Source organism: Ranitomeya variabilis, chromosome 4, assembly GCF_051348905.1.
Source record: "Ranitomeya variabilis isolate aRanVar5 chromosome 4, aRanVar5.hap1, whole genome shotgun sequence".
NCBI lineage: Eukaryota > Metazoa > Chordata > Amphibia > Anura > Dendrobatidae > Ranitomeya > Ranitomeya variabilis.
The window spans coordinates 177,921,620-177,936,843 of NC_135235.1; the positions used below are offsets into that span (position 1 = coordinate 177,921,620).

The 15,224-nt window shown below is 44.3% G+C and overlaps 1 protein-coding gene across 26 annotated transcripts in view; it reads left to right on the plus strand.

Moving 5' to 3' along the window:
* KCNMA1 (potassium calcium-activated channel subfamily M alpha 1) overlaps positions 1-15,224 on the plus strand; it is a 1,075,276-nt gene that overhangs the window by 776,111 nt on the left and 283,941 nt on the right. For all 26 annotated transcript variants that reach the window (XM_077259420.1, XM_077259433.1, XM_077259414.1 and 23 more), the window contains exons 11-12: positions 2,606-2,711; positions 8,189-8,271. In XM_077259420.1, coding sequence (XP_077115535.1) covers positions 2,606-2,711; positions 8,189-8,271 — 189 coding nt within the window. The remainder of the gene's footprint in view (positions 1-2,605; positions 2,712-8,188; positions 8,272-15,224) is intronic.

Here is a 15,224-nt window from a genome sequence, read left to right on the forward strand (position 1 = left end):
AGTCAATATACTAGGCTCTGATAGGTGCAAATCAGTCTGAAAGAAACAATTGAAAAGGGGGCTAACAGATTGAGAAATTGAAGGAAATAACAAGTTCGGTGGAGGAAGCCTGATGATACGGGGTTGTTTCACAGCTAAACGCATTGGATACTTGACCAGGATCAATGGTGGTCTCAATGCTGAGCTATATGTGAGTATCCTACAAGGTGAGTTACTTCATACACTCAAGTACTATGGGTATGAAAAGGACAACATAGTGTTACAAAAGGACAACAACAAAAAGCGTACATCGAGATTGGCGAAGAAATGGTTCAATGACAGTGAAGTACAAGTGCTGGAATAGCTTCCACAGTCCCTAGACCTAAACCCAATCAAACACTTGTGGGTAGAACTAAAGAAAAAAATGTATACATACAGTACACAAGTGAGTTGAACAGTATGTACCAACTTTGGGAGCATGTAGAAGAGACCTGAGATCAAATTTCGGTTGACACATGTTTGAATCTGATCGAGCGCAAGCCCAGAAGGATTCAGGCAGTGATGAAAGCCAAAGGTGGATTTACAAAACAGTAACAAAATTGTAAAAATTAAAATTTAGATCTTTAGGATCAAAACAGTAACAATGCAGTGACATAAATCTGCAAAACTAATAATATGCAAAGTATTTGCAAGTGAAATTTAAGTACAGGGTGGGCCATTGGATACACCTAAATAAAATGGAATGGCTGGTGATATCAACTTCTTGTTTGTGGCACATTAGCATATGGGAGGGGGAAAACTTTTCAAGATGGGTGGTGACCATGCGGCCATTTTGAAATCGGCCATTTTGGATCCAACTTCATTTTTTCCAATGGGAAGAGGGTCATGTGACACATCAAACTTATTGAGAATTTCACAAGAATTTCACCAATCATTCCCATTTTATTTTTGGTGTATCCATATAAATGGCCCACCCTGTATGAGATGACTGTTTATAAAATAAAGGCAGTATAAAGTTCAAAGCAGAAGTGGATAATGAGATATGGAGCCTGAAAGTCAAAAGTTAAAAATATTGTTACCCCTTTTCTTTTCACTGTATACCGAATGGCCACTTTATGAGAAAGTCCCATCTATTAATGCATTTGACATCCTTTGACCTCTAGAATCATAGCAATTAGTTGAGGCATAGATTTCAATAGGTGTTGAAGATGTTGACATCATTCTACTAAGATGATCATGAAAAGTTTGGCCAAAAAGAGAAATTGTCCTGTTTGCTCAGCTGATGATATGCCGTCTACTCACATGACCATTGTAGCCAGTCACATGTCTCAGACCACTAAAGGCAGTTATTGACTGCAGCGGTCACATGTGTATGCTGCATGTCCTCAATGGTGCCAAGAAAACAAAAATGGTCACGATTTCCCACAGTTGAATCAATGGAGCGACATGCACGAACAGGTGATTATTGTTTTATTCTACACTATTCTCTATTTGGCAATTTTTATATGGAAAATCCATGTAAAATATTGTTAAACCCATAAGTACAATTGTTTTTTTTTCTCAACTTCAATGTTTTTTAGTTGAAGCTATAAACTTTAGTTCTGTGCTTTCTTCATTTCTTCGATAAGTGTGGCTTTGTGGCTATTGAATAACATTGTAATACAGCATAGAATATTAAAATAAGAAAATGATATACCGGTATATGGATTTCTTCCATATGTATTTGATTTCCCCTCCTTCTTTGTACACTGCTAAGATTGAATAATTGTATATTTTTACACTTCATATACTAGTCTGGGGCAGCTGTGGTAAAAGACTCTGATTACTTCTTACTAGTAGGGCTGTATACTGCTGAAGAAGGCATTGGTTCTTCGGTGGAATCCTCAGGGCCTTTTATATTGTAGACAAATGTTGGGCATTTCTTTGTCAACTTGTTGAAAACCATTGAGCTTTGAAATTAAATTATCGTTAATTAAAAAAGAATTTCCATTGCAATATTTTTATTACTAGCATATGCCTTCATTTTATGATCTAGTGTCTAGACTTGTGGGACCCCCACTGTTACTGAGAATGAAGGGAACACAGCATTCATGTAGCGATGCATCCATTAATGTTTTTTCCCTGTGCAGCAGCCCCATCTCCATGAAATTGGAATAAGGCATCATGCTAAAGCAGCGTTACACCCCTTCATTCTTTGTTAGTGGCCCAATAGTTGAACCCCTACCAATCCTAAAGTGATAGCATATGTTGGGATGTTGGGGAAATGCCTTCACTTTATGAAACAGGAAAGCCATTTTAATTATAACAATTATAATGCCAACTATTATTATTGTTATTATCATGGTAGTAATAGCATTGTTATCATAACCAATAATAACGATGATTATATTTACACACATCTACATTTAAAGAGACGTTCCTGGCAAAAATAGCCGATTAGGGTAGAATCACTTGTTGCAAGCAAATGGATTTCTGCGGGTTCTAATCAGATGTATGAGACAGCTCATGAAATGAAGAAACCATGACCATGGCATGTACATGTACTGTTGGAGTTGTAGAATGCTGTTTAAATGTTTTCATTTGTATGATTCCCCAGTAAATCATGCCCTGTGTATTTTCTCCGCAGCATATCTCCTAATCTAGAGCTTGAAGCTCTCTTTAAGAGGCACTTTACTCAGGTAGAATTTTACCAGGGATCAGTCCTGAACCCCCATGACCTTGCTAGAGTTAAGGTAAAAGATTCCTTTATGTTTTACTCTTGTCATGAATATTTCAGATAACATGTATTGTATTTACTGTGAACCCATTAGGTGTCCGAGCCATGGCACTCACTAATCAGCAGGATGGTGTATGGAGCATCAACATGGGTTATCGTATATTTCTGGAAAGTCTTAGTTACTCACCGGTGTTTTTCGGAGTCCATGACAGCACTACAGAGAGAGGGGATCCGCCCTTCAGGAACAGGAAACCTACAGATACATAAGGGCGGCACCTCTCCCACGCATCAGTTGGTTTACGGAGCACAAGAGGACCACCAAGGTTAATAGCATACATAATAAACAATGATACAATAACTAACTATTCACTATCCGTGAATTATATAAATAAAGGAAGAGGTGTACACCCAGAACTTAAGAAGACGGGAGGGTATGTACAGGTGCTGTCATGGACTCCGAAAAACACCATTAACCGGTGAGTAACTAAGACTTTATCGGTCGTCCATGACAGCACTACGGAGAGAATTACAGAGAGTAACTAACTAGGGAGGGACTACAGCTGGCGGCACCCTTACACCAAAAGAGAGATCAGAAGAGGCACCCAAGTTCACTCTATAGTGTTTATAGAATGTGTTTGGGGAAGACCAAGTAGCAGCCTTACAAATTTGGTCGATCGACACCTCCAATCTTTCCGCCCACGAGGCCGCCATAGCTCTAGTGGAATGCGCTTTCAGACCTTCAGGCGCCCGCTTGCCCTTTGAGATGTATGCCAGCGAGATAGTCTCCCTGATCCATCTAGCTAAAGTAGATTTCGATGCTCTATGACCCTTCCTACTACCCTGATAGGACACGAATAGGGCATTATCTATCTTCCAGGGATCAGTTACGGCTAGATATTCCAGGATACATCTTTTTACATCTAAAGTGTGTAGCTTCCTCTCCTTATCATTAGTAGGATTGGGGAGGAAGGATGGAAGAACTATTTCCTGTGTTCTGTGGAACCTGGACTCTACTTTAGGAAGATATGCTGGATCAGGGGATAGTATCACTCTATCATCCCTAAGCTGCATGTAAGGGGGAACCCTGGATAATGCTTGGATGTCGCCTATCCTACGCGCCGATGTTAGGGCCACCAGGAAGGCTACTTTAAGGGATAAATTTTTAATAGAGGCTGATGCAATTGGCTCAAATGGGGCCTCTGTCATGGCTGAGAGGACTAGGTTCAGATCCCATGGCATGACCCTATTCTTCACCATTGGCCTAGACCGTTTTGTCGCTCTGATGAATCTGCTGACCCAGTGATTCTCAGCAATGTTGCAGCAAAAGAGAGCCCCTAAGGCTGATACCTGCACTTTAAGTGTATTTGGGGATAACCCCATATCTAACCCCTTCTGTAAGAATTCTAAAATCTGGTCTATTGGTATTGACTGACCAGCTATTACTCCCGAGTTTTGAAGGAACCTCTTCCAGATCCTGACATAAATCTTTGTGGTGATTATTTTTCTGCTCTTCAGCAGAGTGTTAATGAGGCCCGGAGAGAACCCCCTATCCTTTAACAGCGCCCGCTCAAAATCCACGCCATCAGATGAAGGCCAACCGCCCGAGGATGGTAGACTGGGCCCTGGGATAGGAGATCCGGGATGTCTGGCAAGACCCATGGGTCGGATATCGACATAGCCCTCAGGCATGGAAACCACGTCCTTCTGGGCCAGAAGGGGGCAATTATTATCACTGTGGCTTTGTCCTTCCTGATTTTCCTCACCACCAGAGGAAGTAGAGACAGGGGAGGAAAGGCGTAGGCTAGCCTGAAGTTCCAGTCTGTGAGGAGGGCGTCCACTGACAGAGGATTTTCTCTGGGGTTGAGAGAGCAGAATTGTGCCACTTTCCTGTTTTCTTTTGTGGCAAACAGGTCTACCTCTGGTTGACCCCATCTTTCCACGATGAGGTTGAAGATGGAGCCCTTCAGGGACCACACTCCCTGCCTCAATGTGTTGCGGCTTAAGAAATCCGCCGTAGTGTTTTCTGCCCCTCTTATGTGAAGAGCCGTCAATGAGAGAAGATGTTGCTCTGCTAGATGGAATAGACGATCTGCTACGCACATTAGGGATTTGGAACGAGTCCCGCCTTGGTGATTTATGTATGCCATGGCGACCCGATTGTCCGAGAATACCCGCACGTGGTGGCCCTGTAGATAGACAAGGAGTGATTTAACTGCCCGTTCCACAGCCGTTAACTCCTTTAGGTTGAAAGACATTTCTATCTGATCCCGATGCCAAAGCCCCTGGACCAATGTATCCCCCATGTGAGCCCCCCACCCAGAAGGGCTAGCGTCCGAGGTGACTATACGAGTATGTAACTCCCCAGGGGACCCCTGTGGACAGGTTCTCTTGGTCTAGCCACCATCTGAGGGATACCATAGCGTCTTGGGATAGAGTCAGCCGGCTCTCCAGACATCCCCCCAACCTTTTTTGTTGTAACAGCACCTCGCCCTGAAGTATCCTCGTATGATACTGGGCCCATTGGACCGCTGGAATACAGGACGAGAGAGAGCCTAACAGAGACATGGCTCTTCTAAGGGACATGGTGGGGTTTTTAGAGGCATTCAGCACCTGAAGGTGCAGGCGATCAATTTTCTCTTGAGGTAAACGGCATTCCTGAACCTGGGAATCCAGGGTCAGGCCTAAAAATCGCTGCACCGTCATGGGCTGTAAGCGTGATTTTTTAACATTTAGCAACCACCCCAGACGCTCCAGAGCCGACATCACTTTATGTAACGGTTCCAGACAGTGATCCGCCGTTTTACCTACGATAAGGAGATCGTCCAGGTAGGGGATTATTAGAATGTTGGACTCATGCAGGTGTGCCATAACTTCCGCCATAATTTTGGTAAACACTCGAGGGGCGACCGATATACCAAAGGGGAGGGCCCTGTACTGGAAGTGTCTGATTACCCCATCCAACCTTACCGTCTGTTTAGATCTGCGACTGGCCTGGTTACTGCGTCCGCGGGTCTTCGCCTGGGGGTTCGCATGGGACCTCTCCGAGGATCTGTCCTGCTCCTGCTCCAGCAAACCGACGGCAGCTTCTGGCTCATCCATAGCTGCAGATGGGCTCACAAGCAGCCCTGCAGCGTTCTGTTCGGCTATAAATAGCCCTTCCCCCGGATCCGGAACATGTGCAGGTGTGCGGCCAGAATCCATCCCCCCACCTGCAGGCCACTGCTCCACCCCCCCCGCCTCTGACCGCTCCCCCCCCGCTGTCCCCATCGCATGCAGGACCATGGCATTCTCAGCTAAAGCCGGCCGGCGTTTGACTTCCGGTCCCGGCCCCGCCCCCTCCGCGCGTCACTTCCGGTATCGGGCAGTGCACTCAGGGACACGCCCGGAAGCCGGGGATGGCGCTGCCGGACCCCCCCCATCGCCGCACGCGGCCACAGCACAGCGGCGATCGCGGCAGAAGCCGGCGCCCGACACCCGGCTCCGGCCCCGCCGACCTCTGATCTGAAAGGAGCGCAGAGGGGTGCTCCAGGAAGCCTGCACATCGACAGGACCAGAGTTAGGGAAGACAGAGGCCCAGGAGAGCGAACAGACCCAGGGGGGAGACATACTCACCTTGCTGACTTGGAGACAGACTGCCCCGGACGCTGCTCCACCCTGCACCGCACACTGTTGTGGAGTCCTACCTGGACCCACCGTGGCGCTTCCAGGGACCCGCACTGCCCAAGGTAGGAGACCCCTCGCTACCTGGGTCGGACAGCCGGCCTTGGTGTTGATAGATGAACGGAGTGATATCTGTAGGGAATCCTGTCCTCCAGGAACAGGAAACCAACTGATGCGTGGGAGAGGTGCCGCCCTTATGTATCTGTAGGTTTCCTGTTCTTGAAGGGCGGATCCCCTCTCTCCGTAGTGCTGTCATAGACGACCGATAAAACCCCTTTCATTGTTTGTTGTATGATCACATTTCTAGATTTGTTGCGATTTCTTACTCAGTGATTTATTGACTGAATGACGGGTATAAGAAGTAAAATAGCTCCTTAAATGGATTTTCTCTGCAAACTTGAGATTTCCATTCTAGTGATGAGTGCATGTGCCCCAGCGATTATACGTGTATCACCTATCCTGTAATTATGGGATGAATCTATTTTGTGGAATAACACCTTTGATCACTTTCTTCCATGTCACTATAAAATAAATGAATAAAGGAGTTAGGTACATGTGTGGATACATTATATCTTCTGTAATTTGTCAATTTATCTGTGGTAAGCGTAGAAAGAACACTCCACTGGGGATTGGTGGAAATGACTGCTATCTGTCTGTACCTATGTGAATATTATGATGCCTTGTGGAACTAAAATGTGAAATATATATCAAAAGGTTGTTACTTATTGGTAAAGTCAAAATCTTTCTACTGGCTCAGGGAGCATCACAAAACCTCAAATATCTTGAAATAGTGTGTCTTTTTTTGTTTGTACAAAATGAAGATGAAGTACTGTCTGATAATATCATTTTCTACAGTGTCAAGGTCCTGACTATCAGAGGATTCTTCGTTGGGCACAATGGACCCTTAAAATTAGTGGAAAGATGGATTATTCTTTTTTTGCTCTTTGACATTGTTTCACACTGCGTTTAGGCACATGATCGGTGGCTCCAATCAGGGCTTACATCCGAACCTCCCGGAAAACAGAATTCCGATGTATGTGCCGACGGGGCCATAGACTAAAATGGTGCTGACAGAGTGAACATGTGCTCTGCCATGCACCATTTTCGGGTGTATACGCCTACTGGAGACGGATGCACAGATGCAGTAGGCGTATACACCCGAAAATGGTGCATGGCAGAGCACATGTTCGCTCTGTCAGCACCATTTTAGTCTATGGCCCCGTAGGTACATACGTTCGAATGCTGTTTTGTGGGGGGTTTGTACACAAGCCCCGATGGGACCCACGAGCGTGAAGATGAGCACAATGTGAAATCTCTCCAAGGGTTTTGTTTTCCTTTTCAACTTATTTTTTAAACTAATTTATCCTGGTGGCATTAAAACTAATACCATTACTTGTTACTAAGCCACCCCTGGTTCAGTGTTGTGTCACCGCTGCTTCTACAGTGATTCATCACAGGATGAAGTGGTGATATGTCTATACCACTGCAGCCAGTCACAGGGGTCAGCAGCTTATGTTGCCTACATCAGCAGTGCCGTTTAGCCCACTGACTGTCTGCAGCCTTTGTGAACATGATGTCACAGCTGTTGCCTGTACACAATAATCAGGGCAGCAGTAGAGACACAGCACTGAACCTGGAAAGGGTATGGATCCATTTACTCTGCGCAATTTGCAACCACCTAGGAAAACTCACTAGCGAGAATCGAACAGTGTAAAATAACTTCTTGAAATGAATTAAAAAGTGTGAAAGGTAAAAACCCTTTTCAGTGCACATATTGTTTAAAAGCCACATGTAAGCAACGTTAAATGACCAGTTTACATTTTTGTTTGACAGATTGAGTCGGCCGATGCTTGCTTAATTCTTGCAAACAAGTACTGTGCTGATCCTGATGCAGAGGATGCATCAAACATAATGAGGTACCATGGGATAAGTTGTGTTTGCTAGATTTAAATCATTGGTAAATGATCTGTTGAAAATCAAATGCATATGATACCTTTACATCCAACACTGTGCAAACGTTTTAGGCAGGTGTGGAAAAAAGTTGCAACTAACAATGCTTTCAAATAGAGATGAGCGGATCGGTTTGCACGATCCGAGTCCATGGTCAAGTTCAATAATATGTGCCTATGGACATGATCTGCATGAATTTCCTTACCCTCTGGGATCTCAAGGTCACCAGGGGTCACGCACAGCAATTCGCTTATTATTACTTTAAAAAATAGAAGTGTTAATAGTTTATTTTTTATCTTTTTATCAGTGAACAAAATACAACTTGAATGAACAAAAGAGAAATCCAAATCACATCAATATTTGGTGTAACCAGCCTGTACCTTTAAAACAGCATAATTCAGTCAGAGATTTGTAGGATTATAGTCAGGTGGATGAGTAACTGATTATACCAGGTAATAACGATCATCATTATCATGTGTATGTAAAAACGCAGTCAATATTATAAACAGACACAACTGTTTAAGAGGCTTAAACCTTGGTCAGGAACCTCCAAACTCTACTTCAAACATGAGGTTGTGGAAGACCATTTCATGTTACAGGTCATATACCAAGGCAAGATTGAGCACAGCACCAAGTCACAAGGTAGTTATTGTGGCCAAGTAGTTAGGCTATGTTTCCACGTTCTGGAATGGCAGTACTTTGGACACAACGGAAACTCGCCCCATCCAAAGGCCTGCCGTCTTTTGTACGCTCGATGATTCCGCAAGTGTTCATTGAATCATACGGAATCACCTCATCCTATACATAGAACGGTGCTATTTATCTTGCGGAGGAGACTGAGCGTCTCCGCAAGATAAACTGACATGCTGCGGTCTATAAAGACGCGCCGCATGTGCATATACGCAAGTCTGCCACTTGCGTCTTTGTGCGCATAGTGGATATGGGATTTCACAAAATCCCCTCCACTTAGGGTGGTTTCACACTTGCGTTTTTGTCTGCAGCGTTTTTTGCACAAAAAACGCATGCGTTTTTCCCCCTATATTTAACATTGAAAACGCATGCGTTTTTTGTACGCGTTTGGTCGCGTTTTCAAACGCATGCGTTTTTTTTCTGCATGCGTTCATTTTCAGAAATGCTACCTGCAGTATTTTCTTGCGTGTTTTTTTTGCCGCGAAAAAACGCATGCGTTTTTTCGCGGCAAAAAAATGCATTGCTGTCTATGTAAACGCATGCGTTTTTAAGCACATGCGTTTGTTTGCGTTAAAAACGCATGCGTTTTTATTGGAAAAAACAAGAAAACACACTGAAAAGTCACCCACCACCATCAAGGTGATAAAGGGATCCAAACCCTAACCCTACCCCTAACCTCACCCCTAACCGTTTAAAGAACATTTTCTGACAGTCATAGTGCCACATATTTCAGTGCCACGTATTTCAGTGCCACGTATTTCAGTGCCATGATATTTCAGTGCCACGTATTTCAGTGCCACGTATTTCAGTGCCACGTATTTAGGGTAGGGTTAAGTGTAGGGTTAAATGCGTGGCACTGAAATATCGTGGCATTTACGTGAAATACGTGGCACTTAAATACGTGGCACTTAAATACGTGGCACTTATATAAGTGGCACTTAAATACGTGGCACTTATATACGTGGCACTTAAATACGTGGCACTTACGTGGCACTTAAATACGTGGCACTTACGTGGCACTTAAATACATGGCACTTATATACGTGGCCACTGAAATATCATGGCACTTATATACGTATATACGTATATACGTATATAAACGTATTTCAGTGCCACGCATTTCAGGTTAGGGTTAGGGTTAGGGGTAGGGTTAGGGGTAGGGTTAGGGGTAGGGTTAGGGTTAGGGTTTTTTGTTTTTCCTTGTTTTCTTGTGGTTTTCTATAAAAACGCATGCGTCTAAAAAACGCATGCGTTTTACCGCGTTTACATGCGTTTTTTCACACATGCGTTTTTTTTAAAAACGCATGCAGATAAAAACGCAAGTGTGAAACCAGCCTAAGCTGTAACATCTGGACCCTGCGGATTGGACACTGTGGCTGTACGCTGCGTCCAATCTGCAGCAAATACGCCACTTGGAAACATGGCCTCATTCTTTAAACAAGGCCAAGTGACTCAACTGTGCATGAAAACAGAAAAATGTCAGCAGGTGCTCTGGACTGAAGAGTAAAAACTTGAAAGATTTGGCTGTAACAGAAGGCAGTTTGTTGTCTGAAGGGTTGGAGAACAGTACAATAATAAGAAGTTAGAAGTATTATCTTCAGAAGGTAGGAGCTGCATTTCAGCAAATAAAGTTGGGAATGTAGTCAGGATTAACTCATTCTCACCGGGCGATTTCCATTTTTGCACTATTATTTTTTCCTCTCCTTCTTTTATTTTTCTATTTATTAGCAAAACAAAATGCAATTCCACAAGTATTTTGAGGTTTTTATTTCTGCTCTTTAGTTCACTGTGCTGTTAAAATGACCTGGCAACATGATTTTCCAGGTCAGTACAATTATGGTGATAGTAGCAAATTTGTGACTTTGCCATGACAAGCCACAATCTTGTCATAGGGGGCACAGTGGGCATGTGGAACAGTGTGACCCCCAGACTGCGCAATGTAAATGCCACTGTCAATAACTGACAGCAGCATTTAAGGGGTTAGCAACAGCAGGCAGATACGATATCAGCTCCTCTAGTCCCTGTTAGATTCATATGGGTCATAAGGCTCAATTTCTGAGTTGGCACCATAAATGGAGATTATGGATGTGTTGGATTGTATTGGATGTATTAGTATGTCCAATGTCAGGGAAAGGTTAATCCCTTTCTGCCATCGGATGAACTATCCCGTCCATGTGACCTGAAGCTTAATTCCCTTGGGCGGGATAGTATGTCATACGCAATCAGCCGCGCCCACGGGGGGAGCACAGCCGCTCGCGGCCGGGTGTCAGCTGATTATCACAGCTGACATCCGGCACTATGTGCCAGGAGCAGTCACGAACCGCTTCCAGGCACATTTACCCCTGGAACACTGCGATCAAACAAGATATCAGTGTTCCGGTGGCATAGGGAAGCATCGCGCAGGGAGGGGGCTCCCTGCGTGCTTCCCTGAGACCCTCAGAACAGCGTGATGTGATCCGAGCGTCTCCTCCGTCCTCCTCCCTACAGGCCCCGTATTCAAGATTGTCGTGGGGGTCTGTTGTGAATTCGGTTTGTGGGCTCCCCCGGTGGTCTGTTATGGTAGTGTCTCTTATGTGCCTTCCTCCATCTCTGATTACCTGTCGCCACCCTCTTGGGGAGTTTCCTATTTAAGGCTGCTTGGCTGTTAGTCACATGCCGGCCAACAATGTGCTAGTAGCATTCTGTTGCATTCACCTGCCTCAAGTTCCAGTTCAGCTAAGTTGAATTTTGTTTCTTGTTTTGCTATTTTTGTCCAGCTATCTGCAATGTGACTCTTCAGTGCTGGAAGCTCTTGTGGACAGAAAATTACTACTCCAGTGGCATGAGTTGTCACTGGAGTTTAAAGTATTTTCTGGATGGTGTTTTTGAATAGTGATTTTTAGGTCGACCGTGAAGTAACTCTTTCCTGTCCTTCTGCTATCTAGTAAGCGGACCTCACTGTGCTAAATCTGCTGTTCATCCTACGTATGTCATTTCCTCTGAACTCACCGTCAATATCTGTGGGGGCCTACTATCATCTTTTGGGGTTCCTCACTGGAGGTAAGGCAGGCCTGTATATTCCTCTTATAGGGGTAGTTAGATCTCCGGCTGGCGCGTGGTGTCTAGGGCATCGTAGGTACATCCCCCGGCTACTGTAAGTGTTGGGTCAGGTTCAGGTCACGGTCGACCTTAGTTTCCATCACCCGAGAGCTAGTCCGTTTTGTATTCTTTTTCCCATGGTCATTGGGGTAACCATAACAGTTTGGCCGGCCATAAAAAATCTATGTGTTAAAATATGCACTAAAGTAGGAAGGAGAAGAAAAGGTTTTTTTTTCTGTGTTTGAAAGTGCACCTTAGTTTGATCATTTGTATTCCTTGCTTAAACTGCAGTCTTCAGCCTTTTTTTTTTTCTCCTCTCCTCTTAACCTCTGAATGCTTGGGTTACACCCATTTGAAACATGGATCCACAGAGTTTAGTTGCGGGTTTGAATAACCTTGCGACAAAAGTACAGAACCTACAAGAGTTTGTTATACGTGCTCCAATGTCTGAACCTAAGATTCCTCTGCCTGAATACTTTACCGGAGACAGATCCCGGTTTTTGAGTTTCAGAGAAAATTGCAAATTGTTTTTGTCTCTGAGATCTCACTCTGCTGGTGATCAGACTCAACAAGTTAAAATTGTTATCTCTCTACTGCGCGGCGACCCACAAAGTTGGGCATTTGCATTATCGCCAGGGGATCCTGCGTTGTTAAATGTAGATGCGTTTTTTCAGGCTTTGGGGTTGCTTTATGAAGAACCTAATTTGGAGATTTTGGCTGAGAAAGCCTTGATAGCTCTTTCCCAAGGGCAAGATGAAGCTGAGATATACTGCCAGAAATTCCGTAAATGGTCGGTGCTTACTAAATGGAATGAGTGCGCTTTAGCAGCTAATTTCAGAGAAGGTCTCTCTGATGCCGTGAAGGATGTCATGGTGGGGTTCCCTGTGCCTACAGGTCTGAATGATGCCATGAAATTGGCTATCCAGATTGATCGGCGTTTGCGGGAGCGCAAATCTGTGCACCATATGGCGGGGTCTTCTGAGGAAGAATCTGTGCACCATATGGCGGTATCTTCTGAGCAAAAACCTGTGCACCATATGGCGGTGTCTTCTGAGCAAAGACCTGTGCACCATTTGGCGGTGACCTCTGAAAAGGCATTAGAGCATATGCAATGCGATCGTGTTTTGTCTAGAGGCGAACGTCAAAATTATAGGCGCAAAAATGGATTGTGCTTCTACTGTGGAGATCCAGCTCATGTTATATCAGCATGCTCTAAACGTATAAATAAGGTTGATAAAAAGGTTGATAAATCTTTTTCTACAGGTACCTTGCAGTCAAAATTTCTTTTGTCCATGACATTGATTTGTACCTTATCATCTGTGACTGTGAATGCTTATGTGGATTCTGGCGCCGCTCTGAGTCTCATGGATTGGTCCTTTGCCAAGCGTTGTGGGTTTGATTTGGAGCCGTTGGAAGTTTCTATTCCCCTGAAGGGTATTGATTCTACACCTTTGGCTAGCAATAAACCACAATATTGGACACAAGTGACTATGCGTCTTACCCCAGACCATCAGGAGATTATTCGTTTCCTTGTATTATATAACCTACATGATGTCTTAGTGCTTGGATTACCATGGTTACAGATTCATAATCCCGTCTTGGACTGGAAATCTATGTCTGTGTTGAGCTGGGGATGTCGGGGTATTCATGGGGATGCACCTTTGGTTCCTATTTCTTCATCTACTCCCTCTGAGATCCCAGCATTTCTGTCAGATTTTTATGATGTCTTTCAAGAGCCTAAAGTTGATTCTCTCCCTCCCCACAGAGAGTGTGACTGCGCTATTGAATTGATCCCCGGTAGTAAGTTTCCTAAGGGTCGCTTGTTTAATTTGTCTGTACCTGAACATACTGCTATGCGGGAGTATATCAGAGAATCTTTGGAAAAGGGTCATATTCGCCCCTCGTTGTCTCCACTAGGGGCAGGATTTTTCTTTGTAGGTAAAAAGGATGGTTCATTGAGACCTTGTATCGACTATCGACTTTTGAATAAGATTACAGTTAAATACCAGTACCCGTTACCTTTACTGACTGATCTGTTTGCTCGTATAAAGGGGGCTAAGTGGTTCACTAAAATCGATCTACGTGGTGCGTATAATTTGGTGCGGATTAAGCAGGGGGATGAGTGGAAGACCGCATTTAATACGCCTGAAGGCCATTTTGAGTATTTGGTAATGCCTTTCGGTCTCGCAAATGCCCCTTCCGTTTTTCAGTCCTTTATGCACGATATTTTCTGTGAATATCTGGATAAGTTTATGATTGTGTATTTGGATGATATTCTTGTTTTTTCGGAGGACTGGGAATCTCACGTTCAACAGGTCAGGAGAGTTTTTCAGGTTTTGCGAGCTAATTCTCTTTTTGTAAAGGGCTCAAAGTGTAGTTTTGGAGTTCAGAGAATTTCCTTTTTGGGATATATTTTTTCCCCTTCATCTATGGAGATGGACCCTGTCAAGGTCCAGGCTATTTGTGATTGGATGCAACCTACTTCTTTGAAGAGTCTGCAAAAGTTCTTGGGTTTTGCTAATTTCTATCGCCGATTTATAGCGGGTTTTTCTGCCATTGCTAAACCTTTGACTGATTTGACCAAAAAGGGTGCTGATGTTGCTAATTGGTCCTTCTGGTGGCCTTCTTTGTCTCGAGATGTGCGCATGTTTGTGCAGTCTTGTGATGTTTGTGCTCGGGCCAAGCCCTGCTGTTCTAGGGCCAGTGGGTTGTTGTTGCCGTTGCCTATTCCTAAGAGGCCTTGGACGCACATCTCTATGGACTTTATTTCTGACCTTCCGGTTTCTCGTAGGATGTCTGTCATCTGGGTGATTTGTGACCGTTTTTCCAAGATGGTTCATTTGGTACCTTTACCCAAATTGCCCTCCTCCTCTGAGTTGGTTCCTCTATTTTTTCAGAATGTGGTGCGTTTGCATGGTATTCCTGAGAATATAGTGTCTGACAGGGGTACTCAGTTTGTGTCTAGATTTTGGCGGACGTTCTGTGCCAGGATGGGTATCGATTTGTCTTTTTCGTCTGCATTCCATCCTCAGACTAATGGCCAGACTGAGCGTACTAATCAGACCTTGGAGACTTACTTGAGGTGTTTTGTGTCCGCTGATCAGGATGATTGGCTTGACTTTTTGCCTTTGGCAGAGTTTGCCCTTAACAA